Source organism: Canis aureus, chromosome 35, assembly GCF_053574225.1.
Source record: "Canis aureus isolate CA01 chromosome 35, VMU_Caureus_v.1.0, whole genome shotgun sequence".
NCBI classification, from domain to species: domain Eukaryota; kingdom Metazoa; phylum Chordata; class Mammalia; order Carnivora; family Canidae; genus Canis; species Canis aureus.
In genome coordinates, this window is record NC_135645.1 from 20,081,277 (window position 1) to 20,099,754 (window position 18,478).

Below are 18,478 nucleotides of genomic sequence, written 5' to 3' on the forward strand. Positions count from 1 at the left end.
TCTCTGTATCTGCCACCTCAGCGTTAACACCTGGAGCTGCAGCAAGTGCTGACCAGGGTGCACACTCTGGGGATGCCTAGGTGGGACAGCTAGAGCTGGTGTGGACTAGGGGCCCAGGGCTCAGTGGGGTGGTCATCCACTTAAGGTGCTGGACCCTGCTCCCATCCATTCTATCAAGGTGGAGGGGGAATGGAAATTGTGTATTCACCAGCCTCTCCAACCTGGAGAGAGTTTTAGTAGTGTCCCCATTGTGTGGCAGGGTTCTAGGGCTAGTCCTTTTATAGTTAGTTGCTCTTTTAAACCCCAGCTTTGTTTCCATGCCCTAGTGCAGACAAATTTGCTCCTGGTCCCCCAGAGCCATCCCTCTACACTGCAGTTGGCGACATCGGGTGGGAGTTCCCTTCATTCCATCTCTCCTGCTGTTCTGTCTGTGGTCTATCTTTTGTTGTACAGAAGCTGGTCAGTCAGCCCTCAGTTCTGCAGGAGGAATTGCTTTGTAAATAGGTGCAGAGTTGGCGTGTCCATGGCGGAGGTGAGTTTAGGGTCTTCCTACAGTGCCATTTTAGACCAGAATTAACAATATTTTTGCCTCATAATTGTAAACATCAGAAGTTTTTCCTTTGTAGATTCTTATCTCCTTTCAAGAAGATTTGTTGATAGTGACAGCCATATATTCTGTAACCTCTGAATCAAGATAATTAATGAGTTGCTTTGAGAATTATCAACATAGTAGTTCTTATGTACTTGATGACATGAGTGGGAGAAGTAGAAGTCCCTCTATGATTTTACGTGTTCTAATGTTTGAAGATATCTCAGAAAAGTATAGAAAATTTTATTAACCTGTTCAAATTTTGGTCCATGCTGTCTTCGTATTTACTTGTAATCCTTCCAAGATTTCAGATATATCCCTAGGTAGCCCTTGAAACATAGTTTTGATTTCCAGATATGAAAAAAATGTGAAACTCAGGAAGAAGTGACATTATCTGGCAGCTTCTATATAAGAGAAGGAAGCAGATCCCTTAAGGAAATAACCTTAAACTATAACTTCAAGAAAAGTACCATGACTGATTTAAAATAATATATTCACTGCCACCAATTCTGGATTAAAAGAAACATGTATTCAAGTCTTTTGAAGAGTTGTGGCCAAAAGGCTGTATTTACACAGCTGCTTTACAGTTTTGCTCCATAATATGTGGGTGTTGTAGAGCCTAAAGGAGCATCATTCACATATGATTTCAAATGTTAGGAATTCTGATTAGCATTACATTAGAAATTTCAAGGAAGAACTTTTGAGTCACAACCCTTGGTGAAATATCCCCAAATAAGCATTTACCAAGGAGCATGAACTAGCTTTTACCTGAGTGATAAAATCATCTTGATTATTACTCTGAGGGCCTCAGCTAGCTGTAACATCAAATATTTCAACCTACTCCCTGAACTCTCTTTACAAACACAGTCAACCACAGAAAATAAGATACTTTTTTTCCATCAAGATTATTTGCTGACATGCAGCTCACAGGCTGTTCACTGGTTTATTTCACACCAGCAGAGGGACTGGGCTTGTCCTTTGGATTAGGTTTGTCCATTAAAAACTGGAGACTGGGTGCCATGTGCCTTTGGGATTCTAAAATCCCTTATTTTGTAGTGATGGGTTTTTATTAATGTCTTATAAAGATGACCTTTAAGGATTCTAGTATAATTGCTGTATCTTACAAATTCAGTTTCTCTTATCTTTATGATGTTCTAAATAAATGATAGTGCTTTATATATGTTTTCTGTGAAAAAGGATTTTTTTTTAATTTAAAAGTATTTTTTTCATTGATTTAAAAATGTTTCCTGTCTAAAAAGAATGCATGCATGTATGTCTACATGGACCAACAGCGGTTCCAAATATTTTATTCCTCCCCTCCAAAATATAATATTCTTAGATGTGACAATTGATATTTAATGATATGAATGTTAATAATAAGTGGATTTTTTTAATGGATTTTACCAGACTTGTTAAATTCACATATACTTGTATGTGAGGCAGATAATTTTTTTTGCTAAATTTCTTTACATGCGAATCTTAGTTATATGGGGCTCATGTCTATACTATCTATGTGTGAGCTTTTATAGATTTTCCAGTTTGCTTTTCTCTTGTTTTAGGTTATAATGTGCTACATTTTGAGTACCATTCTTTAAAAGTCTAGGGAATCCAATTTATAGAATAAAATTTATTAGAATAAAAAAGTCATAATGATGTGCTTGTGCTCATTTGGATGAAGTGCAGCATTAGCTCTTGGGAAACCTTTTCCTATTCTTGGTATTTAGAAGACAGTTCAAGGTAACACTAAAAGAACTAGAATATCAGCACATGACTTATGTTAAATGTGTTTGTAACTGGTAAAACATTTTAAAGGAGGTCTCATCATAAAAGGAATTCCAATACTACTTTTATTTTTACTAGCTTAAAGGAAAAGTAATGGAATATTGAATGAATTTTATATTAAGACCAAATATTCTAAAGTTCTCTCCCTTAAGATCTCAGTTGAAAATCATGGCTTCACTTCACTCAAGGGTTGGAATTGTGTATTGTCATCACTGATAAGATGTTTGAAGATAAATTATGTTTGTGTGTTTCAACAAAGGAAAATGCAGTGTTAAAAAGTTTTACTACAATATAACTACCTGAAATATCTTCCCTTACATACAGCTCTAGTTTTCAAACCACAGTATCTGGAATCTTTTTTCTTACAAATTTAATAGTAATATAGTTTTCCTATAACCATTTTCTGGATATATTACAAAACTGTATAACTTTAGCCTTAATTATCATATTATCTATCACTGTGTATCTGAAATTTTTTTATTTGTAATTTAGTGAAAACTATATTAATACATGTCCTTATAAAATTATTGTATCTATACTGATAGCAATTGAAGTTTGTGGTATATTGATCCAACTTCCAGTGGGATAACAGAGTCATAATTACGTATTTAAAATTTATTTTAATGCCTTGATCAGTTAAATTTATATTTTTAATTCTCAGATATTGTTATAGTTGAGAAAATCAGTCTGAGTCTTGATGTCTATCTCAAATATTACCCATGAATTAGAAGTAACTTATATGTCTATCTTAAATATCATCCATGGAATAAATTATCCATGAAGTAAGCAGTAAGTAGTTCTACTTACTCAGTCAGTACTTCATGGATACCATGAAGTAGTCAGCTACTCTAATTTAGAGATGATGTCTCAGATTGTACATAATAATCATTTCTAAATTTGTTAGGCAGTTACTGTGAGCCAAATGTTAAAGCTAGTATTTTAAATATAGACATATAGGTATATGTGTAACTATATAATTATATATAAATGTACATTTATATGGAGAGAGTTTAATATACATATCATTTATTGGATATATTGAAGAGTTTATATAAATAGACATAATTGTATTCCTCACAACCAATCTGAAATAGTATTAATGTCAATTTATAGAAGAAAATAAATTACCCAGGGTTTCACAACTAGTAAGTACCTGTGTAATAGGATGTGAATTCTGTGTATTATCAGTAAGCTATTTGTGTATATTTGTTATCCTGCCTGCAGCTAAGCCAAATTAAGTTTTAAAAAATCACACATGTATATAACAGTGATTGCTAAACTGAGTTTGGAGATGCCCAGTGATAAAATCTGATAGTAGCAAAGGAATAGTAATGACGACAGAGGGATGGAACAGAGTATTAGGAATTATACTAGAGATTTTGAAACCTGAATCCTGGTCCTTTTTCACATGATCTTAGGAAGCCACCCACCATATGCTTTCTATACTTTATAGATCAGGTTATTTCTCCATGTTGGATCTTTGAGCAGTTAGACCTGTAAAGCTAACAGAGGGGATCTGAAGCTATTTGTTTTTTTTTTCTAATGAAAGTAATATATGGACGTTGGAGAACAAAATACAAAAACAAGAAAAAGAAGCCACTTCTAACCCATCATCAATCAGGAACATTATTGCCATTTGGAGTACTTCCTTCTAATGTTTATCTGTGTGCATGTTCACAAAGTCAAGATCACACTCAGTATGTCAATTCCCTCTCAATTCCATTTAACAGTTTCATAAGTATCTTACCACATCATTAAATTTTTTTATAAAGTGGCATTTTAAATTATTGTATGATAGTCCATCATTTATATGTGCTGTCAAAGACTAACATTTTAGAAGTCTAACAGAAATCCCAACTTTATTTGCAAGAAAAATGAGTTAAATGCCTTTGCTTTTGTCTAGAAATACAGAAACTTGGTGTTTGTTTTATTAAATAAGATTAATATAACAAATAGTGTATTCATCGATGTGATGACATTTACTTATTAGGCAAATCTTTCAAAATTTAGACAGTGAAGGAAGTAATAAGGATCTCTTGTGGTGAGATAGCTGTTAGCCCCTGAAGTGGAGGTGCCATCAACCCTGAGAAATGTGAACTACAGCAGCGTAGCTTGCCTTTTTAAATCATAATCTGCCCAAGGACTCTTTTAGACCTTTCTTTTTTCCTAATCACTCCTGCAACAATGACAGTTTAATACCACAGATATACTTTATATTTCTGTGTACCCTTTTAGCATCTAAGATCTTTTCTTGTCCCTTAAGGACCAATTTTCACCCTCCTGGGGATACTGCCCTCATTTAGAATGCATGACCTGGAGTAATCATTTAAGGTATTCTAACCATGTATTCAGGATAATTCCCATGCCATCCAGGATTTTTCTTGATGCCGCTTTGCTCATTTATATGCTCAGAAAATGAAAATTGAATCAAGATTTAACCCTAAACCAGTACTTCTCAAATCTTTTAGCCCACCAAGGGGTTAACTCTGAATCAATTTCCCGATTGTCCATTTCTGGTTAAAGCCTCAGTGTTGTTCAAAGTCTGTTTTATCTTAAAAATTCATACAAATTTTACATTTTCCTCCTTGATAAATATGTATTCATTTCAAAATCTTAAAAAAAATGGGGCAGCCCAGGTGGCTCAGTGGTTTAACACCACCTTCAGCCCAGAGCCTGATCCTGGAGACCCGGGATCGAGTCTCACATCAGGCTCCCTGGATGGAGCCTGCTTCTTCCTCTGCCTGTGTCTCTATGTCTCTCATAAGCAAATAAATAAAATTCTTTAAAAATAACTTTCTCACATCCTTAAGTAAAATTGGTGCTCCAGAAAGATGTACTGTTTATATCCTAAGACTCCATATATTCTTGCACTTACTTTGATATGGTTGCCATTTCTCATAGTTAGAAAATACGATGAGCATGGGCAGCAGCACTAGAATAAACACATGTCATCCTTAAGAAGATATCGAAAGGACATTTATTCTGGTACAGAAATTCCCATTGAGTTGATAAGATTCATAGTTATTACAATGTATACCCCCAAATTATAACAACTTTTGGAAAACTATAAGATAATTTCATCTTCTGTCTCATTGCTCCTTTCTATTACCTATCCATTATAAAGGCAATAAGGACCTGATATCTCTTTTAGACATTGTGAAAAAAGAACAAGTGGGAAAGTGAAGGCTGTCTGTAAACTTTGGGGAAGGATATATAGAAAGAGGGATTGCTTTTAAGCAGTTTGCTCTAATGATGAGCATGAAAATGGTCTGTTCTCCCCCCCCCTTTTTTTTTCTTAAGAGAATCTCAGGCAAGCTCCATGCCCAGCATACAGTCCAAAACAGGGCGCAATCTCACAACCCTGACATGACCTGAGCTGAAATCAAGAGTTGGCTGCTTAACCAACTGAGCCACCCAGGAGCCCCTCCCTGCCCCTCCTTTTTTAATAGTTTCCACTCTTAGTTCAGGTTGTAACAGATCTTCCTTACTAGGATGTTGCTTAAGCTTTCTATGGAATTAAGCACTCACAACAAGTTTTCATGTTTTGTTCCTCTTCCACACTTCTCTGACATTACTATTAATTTATAGTAATTACTGTCACAGTATTTAAATATAGCAGTTATCATAGATGTGAATTCATTGTCCTTTCCTTTTAATGTTCAGTATATGTGCTGAAAAGACCATTACATTAATTAATTTGCATTCTGCCTCACCAAGAAGGTATAAATAATACCTCTAAAAATGAAATAGGAAAATAGATTTAGAGAGTGAAAATTGTACAAATGGCTTAGCTTAAGGTCCAAATCTTAGTTGCCAAAGTGAAATGCACCTGACCAATCCCATCTCCATGTGATGTTCCTCATCTGTATCTAGAAAAGTCTCTTGTAGCTGTAAGTTACCTAGTGCAGAGCTACTCTATCCAGTTAAATCAACTGAACAAAAAATTAAGATATGCCGGACTAAAAAAAAAATTCACCAATAGAAATTTATAACAGGTGGCCAGAGTTGCAACAGATTCCATTTTACTTCTCTTTGTAGGCTCAGATACATTGATAGTGTTCAAATGCCAAACATCTGGAGGAGGCAGGGCAAGATGGCAGAAGAGTAGGGTTCCCAAGTCACCTGTCCTCACAAATTCCAAACATCTGTAAGATTCTGAAGAGATATCAGCACTCTTAAGGAAATAAACTTTGAGTTAGAGCAGTGAGGACTAGGATTAAATGTGCTGGGATATGTGACTTTGGAATTCAAGAGAAAATACCTATTAGGAAAGTAAATCTTTACTTAAGTCCCCCCCCCCCTTTTTTTTTAATGAAAAGTCTTTAAAATCGATCGTGATTCCATCCAGAGATTGTTTGAATCACTTTCCATAGTTGATATTTGAAATATATTTTGTGTGCAAATATACCAGTTCCAGGATCAGAGATATCTTCACTTCTCTAGAGTTGATTTAATCATCATGTCTGTGTATGTGTTTTTCGTTGCTAACTTAGGTTTCCTAAATTATGTTTACTACTTATTTTTTCAAGTATAGTCATCTGCAAATTCCATTGCCAGTATTTATTAGAGCCACCTTACATAACAGATAAGTTCCTTGGGTTGTTCCTGGTGAAATGGGTCATTTTTGTGTGTGTCCTTTACCAGGATCAAAAATCCGTATGTTTAGAGTAAGGACAAGATGGTAGAATAGGTAGCCCTGAGGTCACCTCCTCCCACAGACACATTAAGCCTATAACTACAGATAGAGCAACTCTTTCTGAGAATGACCTGAAGACTAGCAAAACCGTTCTTCCACATCAAGAAGGGTAGAAGGAGCAGAGATGAGATGTGGCTGGGAACCAAGGCCCCGGCACAGCAACCCAGAAGCAGGAGGGATATCACAGGTTACAGAGGTCCTCCCTGAGGAGTTAGCAGTTTAACACTGGGCACCCTTCACCCTAGGGATGTGCATCAGGAATATGAAACCCAATGATGTTTTTGAAAATCAGTGGGGCTTCACTTCAGAAGAGCCTGAGGACCATAGAAAAATCAAGATTCCACTCTACTCTTAAAGGGCCTGTACATAAACTTACTCCAAGACCCACTACTGAGGCAGCAGTTTGAAAAGCACCAGGGCCATTAGTGAAGATTCAGTAATTATTTTAGGGTATATGCAGGTTGGGGCAGAGATCTGCGGAAACTTTTTCCAGGAATGGAAGTGTTGGCAGACACCATTTTTCTTGCCTTCCTTCAGCCTCGTTCATCCAATGCTGGTGGTCTCCAGTTTGGATGCTCTCCATCTACTTTCCTAGCACTGCTCTCCCCACTCTGCCCTTTCCTATATAGATCTCCCCCTAAAATGTTTCTACCATGCCACACATAGAAGGCAGCTTTGGTCAGGACGAGGGTAGAGGCCAATCCCACCCACACACAGCTCACACATGCAATACCCCTGAAGCACCTGCTTCTGATGACCAGGGGGTGATTGTATAGGACACCATCTATCTCAGGCCACTATCTTCAAGACCAGGAGACATAGCTGACTTACCTAACACATAGAAGCAAACACAGAGTCAGGCAAAATAAGGAGACACGAAGAATTTCCAAATGAAAGAACAAGGCAAAACCTCAGGAGGGTGGGGAAGAGAAGCTAAATGAAACAGATATGCAATCCATCTGATAAGGAGTTCAAATAAATTGGTCTTAAAGACACTCTGAGAATTTCAACAAAGAAAACATAAAAAAAGAACCAACCAGAGCTGAACAATACAGTAACTGAGTTGAAAAATACACTAGAGGAAATCAGTAGTAGCTTAGAGGAAGCAGAAGAATGGGTCAGCAATCTCAAAGGCCAAGGAGTGGAAATCATCCAAGCTGAACAGCAAAAAGGAAAAATAATCTGAAAAAAATGAGGATAGGTTAAGGGACCTCTTGGACAACATCAAGCATTCTGACATTTATAATATAAGGGTGTCAGAAGGAGAAGAGAAAGGAACAGAAAACATACTTGAAGAAATAATAGCTGCAAACTTCTCTAACTTGGAAAGAAAATACATTCAGGACCAGAAAGCACAGAGAGCCCCAAACAAGATGAACCTAAAGACATTCACACAAGCACATAATAATTAAAATGCCAAAAAATAAGATGAGAGAATCTTAAAAGCAACAAAAAGGAAAGCAACTAGCTATGTACAGGGAGCACCTGTAAGACTTTCAGCAGATTTTTCAGCAGAAACTTTGCAGGCCAGAAGGGAGTGCATGATATATTCAAAGTACTAAAGGGGGCAGAGGGGGGAACCCACTACCAAGAATACTGTATTTGGCAAGATTAGCATTCAGAATTGAAGGAGAGATAGTGTTTCCCAAACGAAAGAGTTCATCACTAAACCAGCCTTACAGGAAATATTAAAAAGACTTCTTAAATGGAAGGGGGAAAAAAAGGCTCTATATAGTAAAACTAATAGATCGATTACTTACAAAACTACCCCAAAGGTTAGAAGACAAACGTGGTAAACAACTGTACCTACAGTAATTACTTGAGGGGTGCACATATTACACAATGCAATGGAGTAGAGGGTAGAAACATAGTGCTTTCAAAAGGAGTTCAAACAAGTGACAATCAAAATAAACTGCTATATAAATAGGGAGTTATATATGAAAACTCTTAGTAACAAACTAATAAAAACCTGTCATACGCAAAAAAGTAGAAGGAAATCCAAGCATAACACTAAAAAATGTCATCAAATCAAAAAGGGAGAGCTAAAGAGAACAGAGAATTGTGAAAACATCCAAAAAACAATTAACAAAATAGCAATAACTACATTTTTATCATTTCTTTAAACATAAATGAACTAAATGCTCCAACCAAAAGACACAGGGTGAATGAATGGATAAACAGGATCCATCCCTGTGCTGACTACAAGAGAGTTCACACCTTAAAGATACCTACAAAGAAAAGGCATGGAAAAAGGTATTCCATGAAAATGAGAAAACAAAAGGTGGACATCAGACAAAACAGACCTAAAAAGGGGGCATTACATAAGGATAAAGAGCAATCTAATGAGGATATAACAATGCTAAATACCTAAGTACCTAACATACTAACATTTAAATACATAAATAGTAACAGAATTAAAGGGAGAAACTGACACTAATGAAATCATAGCAGGAAACTTTAATACCTCACTTAAATCAATGGATAGATTATTCAGACAGAAAATCAATAAGGAAACAGTATCTTTGAATAACACATTACACTGAATGGACTAAGATTTATATGGAACTTCTATGGAACGTTCCATTCCCAAGCAGCAAGATACACCTTTTTAAGTGCACATGAAACCTTCCCCAGGATATGTCACATGTTTGGCAATAAAACAATTCTTAATAAATTTAAGAAGATGGAAATTATATCAAGCATTTTTTTATCACAATAGTATGAATTTAGGAAGCAGTTATAGCAACTGGAAGAAACACAAATACATGGAGACTAAACAACATTGCTAAACAATCTGGGTCAGTGAAGAAATCAAAGAAAAAATTTTAAAAAAGATACCCTGAGACAAATGAAAATGGAAACACAAACTTCCAAAATCTTTGGAATGCAGTGAAAACAGGGAAGATTATAGTCCTACAGGCCTACCCCAAGAAACAACAGAAATCTCAAACTATTTAACCTTACCACCTAAGAACTGGAAAGAAGAACAAAGCCCAAAGTTAGAAGGAGAGGAAAGAAATAACAAAGATCAGAGTGGAAATAAATGAAAAGACTAAAGCAGGGGGAGGGGGGGTGTTAAAAATCAACAAAACTAAGAGCAGGCTCTTAGAGAAAAAAGGATAAACCTCTAGCCAGACTAATCAAGCTAAAGAGGATTCAAATGAAATCAGAAATGAATGAGGAGGGACACCAGGGTGACTCAGTGGTTGAGTGTCTGCCTTTTGGCTCATGGCCTGATCCTGGATTCCCAGGGTCAAGTACCACATTGGGCTCCTTGCATGGCGCCTGCTTCTCCTCCCTCTGCTTGTGTCTCTGCCTCTCTTTCCATGTCTTTCCTGAATAAATAAATAAAATCTTTGTTAAAAAAAAAAAAAAAAAAAAGGAATGAGGAAAAGTTACAACTGACAAATACAAAGGATTATAAAAGGCTACTACAAAAAATTATTTGCCAGTAATTTGGACAGCCTAGAAGAAATAATAGCTAACTCCCTAGAAACACAATCTTCCAAGACTGACTCAGAAAGAAAGAAATAATATGAACAGACCAATTACTAGTAATGAAGTTGAACCAGTGATTTAAAAATTCCCAGGAAACACAAGTTCAGGACCAGATGGATTCACAAGTGAACTCTACCAAACATTTAAAGAAAAGTTAATATATATCCTTCTCAAAATATTCCCAAAAATTGAAAAGGAAGGAACATTTCCAAATTCAATCTACGATAGCAGAATTACCCTCATAGCAAAATCAGACAAAAGATATTATTTTAAAAAATTACAGGCTGATATCCTGAGAGAACGTAGATACAAAAATCCTCAACAAAACATTAGCAGACAACATTCAAAAACACATTAAAAGCATCATTCACCCCAATCAAGTGGGATTTACTCCAGGGATACAAGGATGATTTAGTATCAGCAGATCAGTGTGATGCACATTAACAAAATGAAGGATAAAATATGATCATCTCAATAGATGTAGAAAAAGTTTTTGACAAAATTCAACATCTATTCATGATAAAGACTCTCAACAAAGTGGTTAGATGGGGAATATACCTCAACATAGTAAAGCTGTATATGACAGGCTCACAGTTAACATCACACTCAACAGTGAAAAGCTATAAGCTTTCCCTCTGGGATTAGAACAAGACAAGGATACTCTCATAACTGATTCAACGTAGTACTAAAAGTCCTAGTAACAGCAATCAAACAAATGCATCTAAGTTCATAAGAAGTACCACCGTCACTATTTGCAGATGACATGATACCATATATAGAAAACTCTACCAAAAAACTATTAGGATAAATAAATTCAGTAAAATTGCAAGATATAGAATTAACATATAAAAATTATTTCTATATACTAATAATGGACCATCAGAGAAATTAAGAAAATAATCTCATTTGCAATTGTATCAAAAAGAATAAAATGCCCCAAAAAAGCCCCCAAAAACAAAGCAAAAAGAATAAAATGCCTATGAATAAACTTAGCCAAGGAAGTAAAAAAAAACCTGTACTTTGAAAACTATAAGATACTGGTAAAAGAAGCTGAAGATGGCACACTAAATGGAAAGATGTGTTCGTGGATTGGAAGTATTTATGTTGCTAAAATACCATACTACCCAAAGTAGTCTACAGATTGTATGCAATCGCTATCAAAATACCAATAGCATTTTCACAGACCTAGAACAAATAGTACTAATATTTGTATGAAACCACAAAGAATTTAAGCTTTGTTCCTATCTCAAGAATGCTTTAGCTATTTGAAGTATCACAGTGCCATATTAAAACTATACTACAAACTGTAGCAAAACGGCATATTACTGGCACAAAAACAGACACCTACATCACTGGAACAGAATAGACAGCCTGGAAATAAACCCACATGTCTAAGGTCAATCTGTGATAAAGATGACCAGAATATAAAATGGGGAAAAGACCGTCTTTTCAATAAATGGTATTGAGAAAACTGGGCCACTTCACACTATATGTGAAAAGAAACTCAAAGTAGAATTAAAGACCTAAATGTAAGACTTGAAACCTTAAAAGTCCAAAGAGAAAAACGTATGTAGTGAATTAGACCTCAATCTTAATTTTTTTTGCATCTCTCTCTCCAGGGCAGGGTGACGAAAGCAAAAATTAACAATTGCTACTACACCAAACTCAAAAACTTTTGCACAGCAAAGGAAACTATCAATAAAGTGAAAAGGCAACCCACTGAATGAGAAGAAATCTGCAAATTATATACCCAATAAAGGGTTAATACTCAAAATATATAAAGAACTCCTATAATCCAACACACACACACACACACACACAAAAATCCAATAAAAAAAACTGGCAGAGGACCTGAATAGACATTTTTCAAAAAACAACAACAACAAAAAAACAAATGGCCACCAGACACGTGAAAAGATGCTCAACATCACTAATCATCAGGGAAATGCAACTCAAAATCACAATGGGAGTATCATCTCACACCTGTCAGAATGGCTATCATCAAGAAGCAAGCATTGGAAGGATGTGGGGAAAAGGGAACTCCTGTACTGTTGGTGGGAATGTAAACTGGTGTAGCTACTACAGAAAATATATGGAGATTCCTTTAAAAAATAAAACTACCATATGATCCAGCAATTCTACTTCTCAGTATTTACCCAAAGAAAACAAAAATAGCCATTTGAAAATATATATGCAATTTTGTATTATTTACAGTAGCCAAGACATGGAAGCAATATAAGTGTCCATCAACAGATGGATAAAGATATATATACACACCCAGAGACACACACTGGGGAATATTAGCCACAAATAGTGACATCTTGCCATTTGTGACCATGTAGATGGACCTAGAGGGTACCATGCGAAGTAAAATAAGTCAAATACCATAAAATTTCACTTGTATGTGCAATCTAAAAAAAAAATGAAAAAAAAACACATAAATACAGAGAACTGGTGGTTATGTGGAATTTGGGGAATGGGCAAAATAGCTGAAGGAGATTAAGAGGTACAGACAGGCTTCCAGTGAGAACACAGGCACAGCATAGGGAATATAGTCAGTGACATCATGATAACTTTGTAGGGTGACAGACAGTAACTACACTCACTGGTATCTTGTAATGTTTATAAATGTCAAATCACTGTTTACACCTGAAACTAATATAATACTGTATGTCCACTCTACTTCAATTAAAAATACACATGGTTATTAAATTTAAAAGTTGTAAATCTTAAAACTTCATTGTCAATACTAGTAGGTGTGTCTCCGGCTGCCATCGTATCCTTCCCACTTTAGGAGCATATTTAGCTGTTCTTTTCAAAGATGCTTGACATTCATATGTCCTTCTCAGTATTTTGGACAAAAGCAAAATAACAGTATCAGAAAAACTCTTAGAGAGTTACCTGTAGAAAATGAGGAATTTAGACTTGCATTTAAGTGTAGGTATTTTTTCTCACCCCAAAGTAAATCAGAACAGACAAGATTTCAATGTATGAATTCTGTGGTGATTGATTAAAGGGTAAGCCTGCTAGAACTTCTAACGGTTTTTCTGGAAATCATTAGAAGCAAAGTAAAATTTATTGTCCATCGCTGCATGACATAATGGAAATACTTAATAGAAAATAAATGGAACCTAAAAACCTAGTAAGAAATGCAATTTAGCAGACCAGAATAACTTGAGATGTTTAGTCATAAATGCAGGAAACAGTACTTAAGTATGCCCTTAGATTTATCATTTGGCATTTGTCAGTGGCCTGAGAAAGGATATTAAAGAAGTGTCAGTGTCTAAAAAGTCTTAAATCCATTAATGTGTTTCACGGCATAAATTTGATAATTCCTAATCATCTTTTTAAAATCTAAGCTTTTGAAATACAGCACCAAATATGGGTATCATGGACATCCATGATACAGAGCCTTCTCGGTGCCAGCCCACGCCCCGTGACCTGCGAGGGCCGGGCGCTCGAAGTCTCTGCCTGAGTCAGGTTACGGTCTCCCCGTGGGCACCAGTGTCCTTTCATTGAACTCTGAGAAACTCCTCAGGGGACGGACTCAGAGCCCGGATCGCCCCGCCGGCTTTGCTGTTTCTCCAGCAAAACTTCGTGCCCTGGAATCGGGGTAAAGTAGGTGAGCAAAGCCGAGCGTCTGCCTCTCGGTTCAGCCTCTTTAACCACCAGTAGCTCGAAGCGTCGAGGTCATTAACAACCTGAATCCGACTGGCAGGGGCGCCGGGCCCGAGGAGGGGCCGCCGGAGGCTCCTGGCCTTTGCCGCCGTCTTCCCTCCTCCGCTGTCATCTCACGGGGCTCCAAGGATCACTGCGGAATCGGGAATAAATTCGTACTGATTCCTCAAACTTGCAACACTTGCGGACCCAGTTCTTTTTTTTATTATTATCAACGTTCAGCATGGGGACGAGACAGCCTTCCCCGCGACCGCATATAAAACACGGGGATAACGAAAAAACAATAGGGTGTTCACATACCAGAAGGTCAAAGTGACGCGGGATCTCCATTTTCATCCCACTATTGACAGGACACCTCTTTTTCTTTCTTTCTGATCTTCACAGATGGTTCGCAGGCGCCAGCCCGGCCTCCCAAGCCGCGCCCGCGCAGGACCGCCCCCGAGGTCCAGCACCGGAAGCCCCACGGGCCCGAGGCAGCGTCGGAAAACGTGGACGCGAAGATCGCCAAACTCATGGGGGAGGGCTACGCCTTCGAGGAAGTGAAGAGGGCGCTGGAGATCGCCCAGAACAACGTCGAGGTGGCCCGGAGCATCCTGCGCGAGTTCGCCTACCCGCCGCCCGTCTCCCCGCGGCTGCACCTCTAGCGGCCGGGCCCGGGCCCGGGGCCTCGCCCTGCCAGCCATACTTTTCGAATCAGGGTTGAACTGACAGAAATAATTTAAAGACGTTTACTTCCCTTGAACTTCGAGATCTGTGAACCGCTTCTCCTTGTTTACACGTCGGCCGACTCGCGGCCCGCTGCGCGCCTCCAGGTTCGCTGCCACGGCCCCCGCGAGGCCGCCGTCGGGGGGGGGGGGGGGGAGGGCGGCGGCGACGTCACGGCCGCGGCGACGTCACGCGGTCACGCGCCCGCCCCGCCCCGCCCTGCCCCGCCCCACGCGCCGCCGGGTCCAACGCCATTTCGCCCAGTTACAGGATGCTTCAGAGGTTCTGATCTTCAGCGTATCGAACTAATGCAAAAAAAGAAAAAAAAAAAAGAAAAAAGGAAAGAAAAAGGAAAAAAAAAAAGTGTGTGGCCTTCACTACTGAGTCTTTCTTTTGGAAACCTTTGCTGTTGTGAGACGGGAAAATTATGAATGTATAAAGCGTTTTCTTCGTCGGTGAACTCGCTGCCTTTCTGATAAGGGGTTTTCATACGATAGAGAGGAACGTCCCTTTTTAGCGAAAGTGTCGTGATCCCTTAACCTCCCGTGTCTCCTCTGTCATCCCTGGGGTGTCCCTACTCTGCAAACACAGGAGCTAGTAGGTGGGAAGCAGCTGCGGAGGCGGGAGACGCGCACTTGCGTGGGACGCCGCCGTGCTGACGTCCTAGAACGCCGTGCTGACGTCCTAGAACGCCGTGCTGACGTCCTAGAACGCCGTGCTGACGTCCTAGAGTGCGGCTCCCTGACCCTCAGGCCTGCGTTACCGTGAGGCGGGCCGAGTCCGAGGGCCACTCCCTGAAATATATGAATAGTTTTCAGATAAAACTATGCTCCTACCTTTCCCAAAGTGGAAGAGAGCTCATTTCCTATTTGAGGGTCGACTACCCTCTGGGACCTAACAGGTGTAGGAACCAGTCCATATTGCAGTGGAAAGAGCGAAATCCCTGATGCACTGTTAAGTGCCAATGCTACTGTGGCAATGTTCTGTTCTTTTTCTTTTTCTTTTTTTTCTTTTTGGCCAAGAAAAAAAAAAAATCTCTGCAATCAAATCAGAATCATATTTAGTTTGTAGATTCTCGTTGCTGCCTCCGGTCAGGGGAAGGAAATTTATATAGTTTTGCTTTTTTTTTTTTTTTTTTTTTCTCCCCAAACAGAAACCATGTTATTAGTCTTAATCTGCAAATATTTATTGAGCATCTATGATGTGCTTGACGCTGTTAGGCACTGTGTTTTTAAAGCACAAACTGTCACAAGCTGATTCTGATCTGATGTTTTGTTATTCTTTATCTGTGCTTTTGATGGCAAAAGTCTCTCTCTGGTGGACAAAGCCTAATGAGAAGTTAGTGGAGAAATGGGACCAGATCTGTGTAAAGTGCTTGAGCCCACAGAAGGTTTTCTAAATATGTACTCATTGCAGGCTTGTGCACCTTGTTACCACTCGTCTTTCAACTTCACACCTTGTGTGATGTAAAAGGATGCATCTGATAGTGAGCCTCTCTTCAGGATTTGAAAGGACAGGACCAAACATCTAGCAGGACCCCATGGAAACTGAGGTTCAAGCCTGGAGCAGTCAGCAAGTTGACCTGGGGAGGGGAACTAATGCGTTGTTTTGCAAAGTGACATGTGACACGTGCCCTTAAAGGTTTGGCTATCATGATAGGAGGTACTTGAGTCACAGGCAGGGGTGTTTTGATTTCTTCAAGTAGAGTCTGCACTGCTCAGTGTCCCCGGAGAGGAATTTTTACTCTTCCTTAGATGTTCCACCTGTGGGCAGGTATATGAGTGCAGGTTTTACAGTTTTAAAAATGGCATCAGCTAATCCTCCATCGATTTAGGAACTCCATGTACATCATCATGATTATTTACCTTTTTTTTTTTTTTTAATCTGTCTCTGATGTCATGTTGGAGTAGCACTGTATGTTTTGCTTTTACGACTTGCTGATCCTAGGGACAACTAAAAGCCAAAAGTTGCCACTTCATTGTGATAACATTGTTCTAACTTTAGTAGAGAATGATGTAAAATACAAATGTTAGAAAACCACAGCACACCATTCAAACAGCTTTCAAATAATGTGTGAAAACCTCCAGTGAGAATTAGACGTGACAATATAGTAAATTTAGACCTACATTTTTTTTAGATCTATTTTTGCAAAGATGACTTCCCAGCCTCCACTAAGATCTCTACATCTGATACTCGATAGCAACCATTAGTCTTATCATTAAAAAGAATGAATTAGAAGCTTGTATGGAATGTAGTAGAAAGAGGGAAACTTTCTATCAAATGCAGTCATGAAAAACCCATTGCTACTTATTACCAATGACTACCAAATGCAAAAAAATATATATTTTTTGTGGAAATAATTAAACCAGAATAATTATAAAAATGACTACTTCCCTATTAATGATTGGAAATGATTGACACTCGGTTTCACTGTGATCCAGAAAGTTAGACGTTCTTCCTGTTTCTCAAGACTAGGTAATATAATTATTTTTTAAGCCAGTACACCCTAGAATCCATATAATTATATCATGGCCAACATTAACCTGCTCTCCCTCATCTCCCAACATATTCTGGGGATAGAAGTACTTATCCTCAACGATAGTCAAGTAAATTAGTTCCGTAATTTCTTTATTGCCCCTTGATGTCTGCAATATCCTGGCCAAATTTTCTAGAATTGAATCCAAGCAGTGCTTATGGTTAACTTGAGCTTCGTTCCACAAAATGACCTTTAGCTCTTCCCTGTCCATTTCTCCTTGCCCACATTGCAAATCGTCTTACTAAAGCCCTAACTGCAACTTCAGAGGGCCCATTTGTTAACTCAATATCTCACACACAAGAACACTTGCAAAGATTTCTTCATAATGTGAATTTTTTTTCGTTTTCAGTTCCAGAAGCATTTCCTACAGTTTGGACATTATTTTTCCTCTTGAATTTTCGACTTGAAGCTTTAATTTGCACTGAATAATCGAACCTGGTTAAAATTTTAATTTTTTCTCTTAAGCTGACAGATTTGGAAGCAAATTACAGTGTGTTTTCAACAATACAGGTACTGCCTGTTGACCTGGAATTTTAGTGCTTCTAGAAAAAGTTTCCAAAAAAAGACAGCAATAGAGTGAAGGGTTTTCTTCCCGATTACTATTTTTTTTAATGCCTTTTTTAAACTTGTCTAATGTGGCAAAATAGTTATGTGTTCAATTAATTTATATTCATCTTTTTTCAATTCTGATTATTATGTAAACTCAAGTACTTTATCTGTTCTTTTAAGGTATTTTATAAAATGAATCTTAACAAAATGCGGAGTTGGTATTTTATTTTTCAAATGAACACAAACATTTCTTTCACGGCATTTCTGTTTTCTTTCTTTGTGTTAAGCAAAAGACATTAGATTTAGGAGCTAAGTGAACAAAGTAGTACAAAATGCCCATCCCAGATAGTTTAAATACCCAAACCATATCATTTTAAGATATTTACATGAATTAGCTCTTTCTGTGTCCTAGAACTCAAAGTCAGTTCTATTAAGGTTCTGAACC

The 18,478-nt window shown here is 37.9% G+C and overlaps 1 protein-coding gene and 1 long non-coding RNA gene across 16 annotated transcripts in view; one reads left to right on the top strand and one right to left on the bottom strand.

Annotated features, from left to right (window-relative positions):
* Nucleotides 1-18,241, top strand: part of CBLB (Cbl proto-oncogene B) — a 410,036-nt gene extending 391,795 nt beyond the window's left edge. For 12 of the 15 annotated variants that reach the window (XM_077884048.1, XM_077884049.1, XM_077884047.1 and 9 more), the window contains one exon: nt 14,628-18,241. In XM_077884048.1, the coding sequence (XP_077740174.1) occupies nt 14,628-14,887 (260 nt within the window). In that variant the 3' untranslated portion in view covers nt 14,888-18,241. Of the gene's footprint in view, nt 1-453; nt 5,164-14,627 lie in introns of those variants that run through there. The other 3 variants (XM_077884055.1, XR_013372351.1, XM_077884054.1) reach the window with 3 other exon arrangements.
* LOC144305305 (uncharacterized) lies at nt 5,326-15,090 on the bottom strand. Its single transcript, XR_013372359.1, has 2 exons — nt 14,544-15,090; nt 5,326-14,376 (listed from the first exon to the last, which is right to left on the bottom strand). It is a non-coding gene; the product is annotated as an uncharacterized LOC144305305 (long non-coding RNA).
* Nucleotides 18,242-18,478: the final 237 nt, after the last annotated feature.